The sequence below is a fragment of the Lathyrus oleraceus genome, chromosome 2, assembly GCF_024323335.1.
Source record: "Lathyrus oleraceus cultivar Zhongwan6 chromosome 2, CAAS_Psat_ZW6_1.0, whole genome shotgun sequence".
Taxonomy (NCBI): domain Eukaryota; kingdom Viridiplantae; phylum Streptophyta; class Magnoliopsida; order Fabales; family Fabaceae; genus Lathyrus; species Lathyrus oleraceus.
Genome location: NC_066580.1, coordinates 491606020 through 491618637, shown reverse-complemented (window position 1 = coordinate 491618637; position 12618 = coordinate 491606020). Strand labels below are relative to the sequence as shown.

General features: G+C 33.1%; 2 protein-coding genes across 4 annotated transcripts; both read right to left on the bottom strand.

Moving 5' to 3' along the window:
• Positions 1-2798: 2798 nt before the first annotated feature.
• On the bottom strand, positions 2799-12403 carry LOC127120938 (putative 12-oxophytodienoate reductase 11). 3 transcript variants are annotated; one of them, XM_051051556.1, is made up of 5 exons: positions 12113-12397; positions 11757-12028; positions 11412-11570; positions 10871-11257; positions 2799-3212 (listed from the first exon to the last, which is right to left on the bottom strand). In XM_051051556.1, exons 1-5 carry the CDS (start codon positions 12262-12264, stop codon positions 3016-3018), a joined length of 1167 nt encoding a protein of 388 aa, XP_050907513.1. In that variant the 5' UTR covers positions 12265-12397; the 3' UTR covers positions 2799-3015. The 3 variants fall into 3 exon arrangements, with proteins under 3 accessions (XP_050907513.1, XP_050907515.1, XP_050907514.1); XM_051051557.1 differs by lacking the exon at positions 2799-3212 and having other exon boundaries at positions 10129-11257; positions 12113-12403; XM_051051558.1 differs by lacking the exons at positions 10871-11257; positions 11412-11570; positions 11757-12028; positions 12113-12397 and adding exons at positions 3858-4129; positions 4226-4396 and having other exon boundaries at positions 2799-3758.
• On the bottom strand, positions 6766-7934 carry LOC127120971 (RING-H2 finger protein ATL54-like). The gene has a single exon (XM_051051594.1). The coding sequence runs from the start codon at positions 7615-7617 to the stop codon at positions 6766-6768; it is 852 nt and encodes a 283-aa protein (XP_050907551.1). The 5' UTR covers positions 7618-7934.
• Positions 12404-12618: the final 215 nt, after the last annotated feature.

Genomic DNA, 12618 nt, shown 5'->3' with positions numbered 1-12618 from the left:
ACCAAAAGAATGTTGGGCTGGTGTCAAGCCTAGCTTAAGTCATCTAAAAGTGTTTGGACCCGTAGCACATATACATGTTCATGATCAGTTGAGAAGAAAACTTGATGACAAGTCAATCCAGATGATCCTGATAAGATATCACTCAACTCATGGATACACGTTGTTTGACTCTGTAAACAAGCAAGTTATTATCAACAAAGATGTGATCATAGATGAGATGAAAGGGTGGGATTTGAATGACAATGTCAAGAAGGATTCAATAAGATTCATATGTGATATGCCACCTAGTGAAGCTGATAAGGAAATTTGACCAGAAGGATGCAGAGTTCAAGCAAACCTCAAAGCACAAGAAACATGACAACACGACTGCAAGATGTGTGATCACATCATATGATATGGTAAATATTAAAGGTGAGCTGATACATTATGCTTTCTATGTAGATATTGATCTAGTCAATGTATTTGAGGCATTGAAGGACTCAAAGTGGATACAAGCCCTGATGGAGGAACTGGAATCCATAGAGGTAAACAAAATCTGGCCACTGGTCGAATTGCCACAAGGTAAGAAGGAAAATGATGTGAAATGGATGTACAAAGTGAAACAAGAATCCAAGAGGAGAAATGGCCAGACATAAAGCAAAATTTGTAGCAAAAGGATTTCTTCAGAGAGAAGGAATTGACTTTGATGACATTTTTGCACAAGTTACTAGGATTGAAACAATCAGGTTGGTTGTTGGACTAATAAACATAAATGAATGGTATATGTGTCAAATGAATGTGAAATGTGCATTTCTAAATGACCCGTTAGATGAAGAAGTTTATAGCCCAACAAGTTGGTTTTGTGAAACAGGACCAAGAAAGCAAGGTATACAAGTTGCATAATGTTATGTATGAACTCAAACAAGGTCCAAGAGTTTGGAATAAAAAGATACATGATTTTCTAAGGGATAAGTAGTTTGTAAAGTGTACAACTGAACATGGTGTGTATGTTAGAAGAAGGAGTCGTGAATTGCTCATACTTTGCCTCTATGTAGATGACATGTTCATAACAAGCAGTTACAAGAAGGAGGTTGAAGATTTGAAATGTGATCTGAGAAAGCAGTTTGAAATGTCTGACCTGGGCAACATGTCATATTTACTTGTTATTGAATTCTACAAGATTAGTAGAGGTATGATGATGCACCAAAGGAAATATGCAATGAGATACTCAAAATATTTGAGATGGAGGATTATGATGTTGCTTCGACACCAGCTGAACCAAGACTATAACTAATGAAAGATTCAAATGAAGATGATGATGATCCAACACAATACATAAGACTCATTAGATCATTGAGATACACCTGTCACACAAGGGCTACCATACCATATAGTGTATGCATGATGAGTAGGTTCATGCAAAAGTCAAAGGTATCTCATCTTGCAGCCACCAAAAGGATACTGAGGTTTATCAAAGGAACACTAGATTATGGCATTTTATTTTCTGCAGCAGATGAAGGAAAGGAATTCAAACTAGTGGGATACAATGACTCAAGTTGGTGGGTGGTTATATGTTTATGGTAGTTGGTGCACTAGTTGCATGGAGCTCAAGAAAAGAACCAGTTGTAGCTCAATCATCATATGAGGCTGAGTACATAACTTCCTCTCTTTGTGCATGTCAAGCAACATAAATGGTGAATCTGATTGAGGAGATTGCAGGTAAGAATCATGGAGCAATGATCATGAAGATTGATAACATGCCTGATATCAATTTGGCTAAGAACCCAATATCACTTGAAAGAAGCAAACACATTGAGATGAGATTATATTATCTTAGAGAGCAAGTAACAAATGGGAAACAAAACTTGGAATATTGCAAAACTGAGAATCATACTTCATGACAAAGGTTGTGCAAGTGGAATTGTTTAAGAGATTGAGAACTATGATGAATGTAGATAGCTTAGACACAATAAATTACGTGGTGTGTTAAATATACGATTCTTTGTGTTAACAATATTTATAAATGCTGGATTCGACAGAGTCGAAGTTGCATGTATTCGATAGAGTTGAATATAATTTGTAGTAGTCGAATCTACATGTATCTGATGGGGTCAAATATAACTTGTAGTAGTCTAAGTTGTATGTATTCGACAAAGTTGAATACAATTTATCAAAATTAATTAGTTGATTTCGGATTGCTTAATGTGCAAGTAATCTCATAAATAGGAAGACACTTTGTATTTGAAAAGTGAAGATCAAAGATATGAAGAAAAGAGTAATACATTCTTCCTTTCACCTCCATAACCAATACTCTCTCAATTCTATATTCTCTCTCTAAAAATTTCAAAAAAAAAAATTATTTAAATTATTGAATGAGAGAATCATCTTGCAATCAAGTTGTGGTTAAGTCACTCGATTGAAAAGGGAAGAAGAATAATCTTAAATCAATAAAAAAGTAATTGAATATTGTTGTTAATTCCAACATCATATTGACTACTAAGCATGACTGCCAAAGACCCAAGTCTTTTGTGTTATAGCCAAAATAATAAGGTACATACAATTATATTAATTTTAACGAAGTAACATAATATATTTGAAAGGAATAATAAAGTAAAATTGAAAAGTATAAGTTAAAAGAAAAAAATTGATAAAGGATAGTATATAAATATACATGGCAGCCCTATTTTATTAAATACTCAATCAGTTTTGATCTCAACCATTCAAATAACATGAATTAAGAATCCAAGTAAAAATTATTTTAGACCTCAATTCACTTATTATACAAAATTAATTATACAAATGAATTAATTCAAAATAAATTATAAAAAGCACAAATAATCCTCGTATTAAAACAAATTTCACATGGCATTATAGTTTTACAGTCTTCCTGTCCTAGCAGAGAAGATTGAGAGGAATCAATAAAAATAATAATACTACTATGAGAAACAAAACTCTTATATAACAAAAACCAATGTGCTAGATGGAAAAAATCTTATTTAATATGGAGGTTCCACCCTTGGATGCTACAATCCTTGTTCATTCAAGAAAAGGATAGTCAGTATAACCAATAACTGGATCTGAAGAGTAGAATGTCTCCCTATTATACTTGTTTAGAGGAGCATTGAGTGCAAATCTCTTTGGTAAATCTGGATTAGATATGAACCAACGACCATAAACAACAAGATCTGCCCTGTTTTCAGCTATAGCTTTTATCCCATCTTGTCTGTTATAACCTCCTGCAACCATGAAAGTTCCATTGAAAGCCTTTCTCATTGGCTCCAAACAGTGAGGGGTTTCAACTGGATCAAAGGTAACTATTATTCTTGGTTCCACCATGTGGCAGTACAGAATATTATATTTGTTCAAGGCGTTAACCATATAAAGTCCCAAAGCATTGGGATTGGAGTCTCCACTTTCTGCAAATTCAGCAAATGGTGATAATCTTATTCCAACTCTTTCTGCTCCTATCTCATTTACAACAGCTTCAACAACTTCTAATGGAAACCGACAGCGATTTTCAAGTGATCCACCATATTCATCGGTTCTGTCATTCACTTTATCTTTCATGAATTGATCGAGTAGATAGCCATGAGCTCCATGGATTTCAACCCCATCAAAACCAGCTTCAATAGCATTTCTTGCAGCAAGTTTGAAATCATTGACAATATTAGGAATCTCATCTGTCCTTAGTCGTCTTGGTGCCGTGAATTGTTGTTGATCATTACTTGTGATTGCCTTATCTGTAGAAGATATCGGAGCTTGTCCGTTCGGCTGATAACCTGATTATTAACAACACAATAATTTAGAGAAAATAACAAGCCTGATCTATATATTTATGCAAAGAAAAATGGATTGACTATAATCAAATAGAGACATACTTGAATTTGAAACCCTTCCAACATGCCAAATTTGACAGAAGAAGATAGCACCTTTGGCATGAACGGCATCTACAATAGGTTTCCATGCCTCCACTTGTTGTTTTGTCCAAATACCCGGTGTGTCTGGTAAGCCTTGAGCCGTGTCAGAAACACCAGTAGCTTCTGCAATGAGAAGACCACCTTGAGATGCTCTTTGAGAGTAATATAGAATAGCATGAGGCTGTGGAACATTGTTGTATGATCTTGTTCTAGTGAGTGGTGCCATAACAACTCTGAAAAAAATGATGCAATTTGAAATAACAAGTTAATCAAGAAGAGCAAAAGATTGGAATAAGATGGAAATTGAAATAGTAGTTACTATTACCAACCTGTGAGAGAGCTTGAATTTTCCCATATTGTAAGGTGTAAGAAGAGGAATTGGATCAGTAGTGGTAGCACCCATTGAAATAAATGATTGATTAATAGGAATTGAGAATGCAAAGTATGAAGTTGAATCTGAAGAGAGTTGGTTTGATGTATCTATCTTTATACTACTATGTGCATGTGTTGTGCTCAAGTACTAGGAACTTCTTTTTCCATTGAGAAAACGTAAGGGGTTGAAACTCAAATCTCTCCCGCCTTTGTGACGTGTGCCATTGCATCACATGGCTTATTGCAATTCGCGACTACGTTTTCGTTCTTTTTGTTATTGAAGTTTGAAGGTATACGTAATTACTCTCATCCTCAAGTTAGACTTGTATAGTCTTCAAGACGTGGGATTGGTATTTCTATGGTCTTTTAATGTTCCAACCTCAATCAAGCCTATTCCATCATGTCAATCAATATTTAAAAAAATTCTGATTTAAGATTACACCTACCTACCGTCGAACTATTTATTAAATAAATTATTAATATAAAACAAAATATTATAAATATATTACGCATAATCATATATATTCACAATTTAATAAAATGAATATTTCAAAAATCCATTATAAATTTAATACAACAATATTAATAGTGTATATAATAACATAATATAGTTTTACATTTTATTTCAACATTCGTTTAAGAATTACTCGTATAAATTAAAGAATTACAATAAAATGAATTAAATTAATTAAAATTAAAATTAAAATAATAGAATATAATAACTAAAATAAAGTTTAAAAAATTAAAAATTTTTAAATTAAATAAGATTGAATATCAAAAATAAACAATACAATATACTTAATTAAATAACAAAAATCGAATTTGAATTTAACTATGACAAACAAGTCATAATTGACAACAACAAATAATATTGACTTGAACGACAAACAATATTTAGCTAGATATTTTGACTATGTTTGAAAGAGACATTGTGATGATGATGAAATGTGGTTGAAAGATAAACTATAACGGTGTGATAAAAATTAGAAATTTGTATGATTGTAAAAAAATATGATTTTTTTTTTGTGATGGGGAATGTATGTGAAGTTTTGATATTGACATATTAAACTTTTAAAAAATGGTCAATTTTATGCATTTTTTTTAACCGGACGGTTTTATAAATTTGGTTCCGCTTCTTTGGTTCGAATGGTTTTGGACGGTTCAATCCAATTTTTCCAGTTTCGACCCACTAGCAGTTTTGAAAGGTTGACCTAATCGGATTCATCTCTGATTCTCGATCCAACCGATTGAACTGGTTTGGTTTTTGTGGAAGTCCCTCAAAAAAATTTCCTTTGAAAAAAGCGTTAAATTAGATTAAGGAGTATCAATATTCTACATAAATTATCATTGATCACGATTGGGACCTTTTGATGTATTTAAATAATAATTCGTAGGTGAGGCTAATGAGATAAAGACATGACTCTCGAGCATGCTTGTAACACCCCTTTTCTACCCCGAAATACTTAACATATAATCAGAGTGAATAAACACGCATATAAACAAAAGGGCGTCACATCGACGTTTTCAAAACTAAAAGCTTTCAAAACCACCATCATTCATCCTCGATATACAATACACCTGGTTATTTAAAATAACACATTTCAAATATCATGAATATACAAGAATATGCGTTCGCAGCGGAAAATAATGAATATTCATGCATTTCATAAAATGATTCATGTCCCATACCATGATCATCTCTCAATAATCTCTTCAAGATAAAATAAACTCATATCCAGAATATTTGGCACTATGGCCTCTCAAACAGCAAATGCAACTAAACATGTTCACAAGTAATAACATAATACATATCCAAATAAGATATGAGTTCAATACTACTAATCTACCCAGTGTTACATGACCAGAGCATTGACTCACTACCTAGTCTCCAAACTAAAATACGGAAGCTCTCCGGCTAAATCTCGAATGAGCTACCTTCCACTTACTTCAGCAATACTACTCTTGAGTATCTGCACAATGCCCATGTAAAGGCAACATTCAAACAGAAGGGTGAGAATTCGAATCATTATGAAGAAGTATAATAAGGCACAATGATTAAATCAACAATTAAAGAATTCATCACATCTTGTATAACCATGCAAATAATACTAACCAATATTTATTTCACATGTTTCAAGCATACACCAAAATTCGAGGAGTATAATATTAACATCCAATGCTATATTCCCAAATATACACATAACTATAATTATCACATAATCACATATTTTACCAAGTTATGTATCCAAACATCACCAAACTCAATTACCATATCTCATACACACATCACAATCACATCAATGCATACATTCAATTATCACATAACTCTAATGTGACTCAATGCAAGGCATGTGACTCTATGCATGTGGTACTGCAATGTGAATCCAACGTTTCACCGCTTTCCGATTCAATATCTAGAATCCAAGTCACGCTTCCGATCCGGACAAGATCAAAGCCACTACGTCTATTTCCAATTAAGGATCAACGTCTGCTACGCCTATTTCCATTCAAGGATCAACGTCTTCATTGGACTATGAACACCCTGCAAATATCTTGTTGACCTAAAAGAAAAGCTATTACTACCACCTTTGGATGTAGTTGCTAAATTCTCACTTCCATTAACCTTTGACACACTATCTTCATCACCATTAGATTCCTTTGACAGAACAGTTGCAACAACATTATTGATACCTTCAACAAAAGAATCATCCATAGAAACTGATCTCCTAGGCCGAATACTGCCACTAACCGCATCGACAACTGGTCTTCCGTTTTCACAAACCTCCAATTGCCCTCCTTCCCCTTCTACCCTATTCCTCAACTCATAATCATGAACCCTATTTTGAAACCCTAAATTGGATTCAGATTCACCACTATTTTCATCAACATGTCTATCATCCAATGAAGTTGAATGAGAATCAACAACAACAGATTCCAAAGACTCAACCCTCGCAATTGTAGGGTTAGTATTAACAATTGGAGCTCTACACATAGGACAATTAGTATGAGATCTAAGCCAAGTATCAATGCAAGGTAAATGAAAAGCATGATGACACTTAGGTAAAAGCCGAAGACTTTCATCTTCTTCAAACTCACTCAAACAAACGGAACATTTAGTTCCTTCAATCAACCCTTCACCTTTCTTATACTTACAAACACTAATTGCATTTATAACAGATTGTTGAAGACCTAGGGTTCGAATATACCAAATTGGATGATCCACAACAGAATCATGTTGTTGTTCATCATCAAAATTCATCACTAGAGTTTGTTGAATCCTCGATGATAATGATGATGAGGATGGTGGTGGTGGTGCTCTTGTCCTTGCCACTGCCCTTAACCTTAGCATCCTTCTTCTTGACCTAAAATTGACATAAATTGCACGAATACAAACAAGGAAGAAAATAAAAGCAAGAATAGAAAGAGTGATGATGAAGTAATTGGCGATTTTGTGATGGTTTTGATTTGAATTTTAGAATGGAAATTCTTGTTGCGGTGGTGGTGAAGAATAATGAAAAGGGTTTTGGAGATTGGTTAAACAGATATTGAAGCAAAGAGTGCAATCTTTGTTTGATGAACAATTAGGTAAATATTCCTTTATGTGACAAATGGAGTCGCATATTTCTGGGATCAATTTTCTGTGATGCAATCCCATTTTATTATAATTACTTCATTACAATTTTATTCTGATCAAGATGATGATAAAGAGAGGTTTCATCTAGAATCCAAGTCACGCTTCCGATCCGGACAAGATCAAAGCCACTACGTCTATTTCCAATTAAGGATCAACGTCTGCTACGCCTATTTCCATTCAAGGATCAACGTCTATCACCATGTGAACCCACAGTTTAAGGATCAACAATCAATTAATTAATTAACACTCCAAATAAATAAAATAAAATATAATAATAATAATATAAGAAATAAATACTAAAATTGGGTTGTTACAATGCTCGTGGGTTCAGATCCCACATATGGCACCAATGCTTCTACATAGACCTCAGATTCACAATAGTGCCAATAAACTATCAAGCGATAGGGTTGTTTGATTGGACATATTTTCGTCATTCTGGATGGAGAGGACCTATAATATATTTTAATATAAACTATTAAAAAAATTATATGAAGGTAAATTTTAAATATAATACATTAAATTATTATGGCAAACTAGTATATTCTGTGAATTCAATACGGGGTAACATGGGCAATCGTCTGAAAATGAAAAAAAAATATTCATTTTTATATCCTCCCACTTAAAGAAAAAAAGTTGAGTGACTTTTAAAAAGTTGTATTTGAAGAATTATTTTTCCAAACTTATTATAAGAACAAGTATTCTTATGGGAACATAAGTTTTTTTTCTTCTGTAACTTGATCTGCGAGTAGAGATGACAATTAGGCTCATCCTTATTTAGTTCCATTAAATATTATCCACAATGAGTAGTATAAAAAATTCACCAAAATAGGCATGGAAGTTGATACGAGAAAATTACTTACTAAAATAAACGGGTATTGGCGCGGGTACATGCACCTAAGCATCCATCCCACCCCATCCACCCCATACCCGTACAATATATATTTACATTTATTATTATTATTATTATTATTATTATTATTATTATTATTATTATTATTATTATTATATACACATGTTAATTTATCAATTTTATTAAATACATCACTATTAAACTTATTCGCATTTTAATATAAATGTTTGATTATTTCTTAACTCAACAATAACGTTATTGAATTTTTTAATATTGTTAAAAACTTAAATGACATGATAAATTATAATTGATGGATTATTTTTTATTAAAAATATAGGTAAATAGATATAGGTATAGGTACTTAGGTACCCTTAGGGTACAGGGGTACACGTACATACATTGGTGTACATGTTGGTATGAGCTCGGGTACAAAGATTTTTTCAAAAACTACGGGTATGAGGACATGTACTATATAGTCTTACCCAAATCTTACCCATTGACATGAACTATGATTGAATTACGTATGAATACTTTTCTCCGTTCTTTGCATGTGTATATATAGTCGGCCTGATTACTACCATATTATGCCTATTTAATGGCCACGTCTCCTTGTTTGAGCGAGATATTTATGACCATAACGACTTTTTCTTATTTCTTATTGATACGCCATAAGCGTATGACTATATTGAAGTAATTAAATAAGAGTATTATCCCTCAAAAATCAATTTTTGAGCACCGAGTTTTATTGATTCTTTGTTTTGCAAAGACAACTAATGATTGGTTTGGAAAATTGATTTTGTTTATGAAATTAAAATTCATCAAAATAGGACTTAGGATCAACGATTTGTATCTCTATTAGACTCTTGAAGACTCCAATTTATTACAAGAAAACAAATTCAATTGTATAAACATAGACAACAGTAGACAACACCTACTTTCTTCAACGTGTTGTCCTATTTTGACAAAATACTCTGTCCTATTTTGACAAAATACTCTTTCCAATTTCCATCAACGTAACATATTTATTCAAAATCAATTACTAAGTACAACTATGAAAATGAGACTTTCTCAACTGAGTTCAATACATTTTCTCCGCCTTAACTCAATTATCTAGTATTTCTCGTTTGGATACCAAGTCACACCCTTTCAACATGTGAATCATATCTATTTTTCCTTTACGTTCATAAAAACTTATACATTAAAAATTAGAAACACTGGAACAAACGTTAATAATTCTCTCGTAATGAAATGAATTAAACTCTACATGAGATATGTCACAAGATAGTTCTCATGATCCTAAATCCTTATAAACTTACTCAAACATGATAAAATTGAAACCATGTAAAGAAAAGGTTAAATACATACACACAATAAAGTAATAAGAAAACAAAATGGAAACCTCTATTGCACCGATTCTCAGAGTTATAGATGCTTCAACGAGACTTTTCCAAAATAGGAACAACTTGGGGAATTCTTACAAATGAAAACTGCGGAAAAATTGGAAATTGCATAAAATAAAGTAAGATAAAAGTTTAGCCCTTTATTCCATGTTACAACACATTTATATAGGCCTCTAGAGCATTAATTGACACTAAAGAGACTTAAACATGAAGCCAAACACCTGAAAAACTGAGAGAATCTGAAAGAAAAAGGATGAACTCCAAAATTCACCCTAAGTTTGGGGGAATTATGGAAGTAACCCATAATTATGGGCATGTCATAATTCTTGTTGGACCAAAATTAAAAGCCTTCTTCAGAAGGAAATTACAGTCGTAACTCCTTCTTACACGCCAACTGTAATTTCCTATGTAAAAATCAATGTGCATTGATCCCGTCTTCAATATAAAAATCAATGTGCCAAAGGAAAACAAATCTTATTTAATATAGAAGTTCACCTTTGGATTCTCCAACATGTGTTTCATCATTCAAGAAAAGGATAGTCAGTATAACCAAGAACTGGATCTGAAGAGTAGAAAGTCTCCCTATGATACTTGTTGAGAGGAGCATCAAGTGCAAATCTCTTTGGTAAATCTGGATTAGCTAAGAACAAACGACCATAAACAACAAGATCTGCTCTATTTTCAGCTATAGCATTGATCCCGTCTTGTCTGTTATAACCTCCTGCAACCATGAAAGTTCCATTGAAAGCCTTTCTCATTGGCTCCAAACTGTGAGGGGTTTCAACTGGATCAAAGGTATGTATTAGTCTTGGTTCCACCATGTGGCAGTACAGAATATTATATTTGTTCAAGGCATTAACCATATAAAGTCCCAACGCATTGGGATTGGAGTCTCCACTTTCTGCATATTCAGCAAATGGTGATAATCTTATTCCAAGTTTATCTGCTCCTATCTCATTCGCAACAGCTTCAACAACTTGTAATGCAAACCGACAGCGGTTTTCAAGTGATCCACCATATTCATCAGTCCTATCATTCACTTTATCTTTCATGAATTGATCCACTAGATAGCCATGAGCCCCATGGATTTCAACCCCATCAAATCCTAGAATTTAAGTCACATTAAGCATGTTAGGTGATTTTCAATATGTCCTTGTTCCCTCTAAAGAAAAAAAAAACATGTTATTGGAAAAAATTATTGTACTATGATTGGAGTAGCTTTTAAATTTGGATAACTTTGAAAATATCAGTTAAGTTACCAGCTTCAATAGCATTTCTTGCAGCAATTTTGAAGTCATTGACAATATCAGGAATTTCATCTGTCCTTAGTCGTCTGGGTGCTGTGAATTGTTGTTCTTCATTGCTAGTGAGTGACTTGTCCGTAGAAGATATTGGCGCTTGTCCATTGGGCTGATAAACTGTTAGATTAACAAGAAGCAACATGGAAATACATTGAGTGAGTATTCTATTTACATAAGTGTGTGTATATATTACTTAATAGACTTGTTAATAGTAACACTGACTAATAAATTACTAACAGCCTCCAACTCAAATTATTTGATTGATGTATAAAAAACATGTTATATACACAAATAGATACATACTTGAATTTGAAACCCTTCCAGCATGCCAAATTTGACAGAAAAAGACACTGCCTTTAGCATGAACAGCATCTACAATGGGTTTCCATGCTTCCACTTGGTCTTTTGTCCAAACACCTGGTGTGTTTGGATATCCTTGAGCAGTGTCAGAAACACCAGTAGCTTCTGCTATGAGAAAACCCCCTTGAGAAGCTCTCTGAGCATAATAGTTGATAGCAATGGGTTGAGGAACATTGTTGTAGGATCTCATTCTAGTAAGTGGTGCCAAAACAACTCTGAAATAAAGAAATTGGTAATAATAGGTTAGCAAGAACGAAGCATTAAAATTGAATAGAAAGTAAAGTAAGATTGAAACCAACCTGTGAGAGAGATTGAAATTGCCCATTTTGTAAGGCGTAAGAAGAGGAATTGGATCGGAAGTGGTAAGAGCCGCATCCGTATTGAGATTCATTATTGATAAATTATGGAATTGAATTTCAAGAGGTTTGGTTCTGTCTTTGTGCAATTGCATATATCGATTTCCAACTATCGTTTACCTGTTAGGTAAACCGTCCACGTTCCTTCTTTTCCCATTAGTTTGGAATCGGAATAATTTCTAGGTAGGTGTCCTGGTGTCTTTAGTACCAAATGTTCTGTTTATGAATAACCCTTCACCTGCGCGCTTTGTGCGGTTTTTACTCTAAAAATTATTCTAATTACAAGAAAAAAATATATATGGTTTAGTTTTGTTTGATTTGATTGATTTGTAGATATAAAATCAAATCAAATTAAATCAAACTAAATCAAAGTGATTTTAGTTGATTTGTTTGGTTCGATTTTTTATAAAAAATTTATTAAGACATAAATACACCTATGAAATATAATA

What these genes read in the sequence shown, in the direction of transcription:
- LOC127120971 (XM_051051594.1), bottom strand. Translation starts at nt 7,617, where the DNA reads ATGCTAAGGTTAAGGGCAGTGGCAAGGACAAGAGCACCACCACCACCA.
- LOC127120938 (XM_051051557.1), bottom strand. Translation starts at nt 12,264, where the DNA reads ATGCAATTGCACAAAGACAGAACCAAACCTCTTGAAATTCAATTCCAT. An exon ending in AATTTCAATCTCTCTCACAG is followed by an intron (nt 12,029 to 12,112) that starts GTTGGTTTCAAT and finishes TCTTTATTTCAG; the next exon opens with AGTTGTTTTGGCACCACTTA. An exon ending in TGGAAGGGTTTCAAATTCAA is followed by an intron (nt 11,571 to 11,756) that starts GTATGTATCTAT and finishes TTAATCTAACAG; the next exon opens with TTTATCAGCCCAATGGACAA.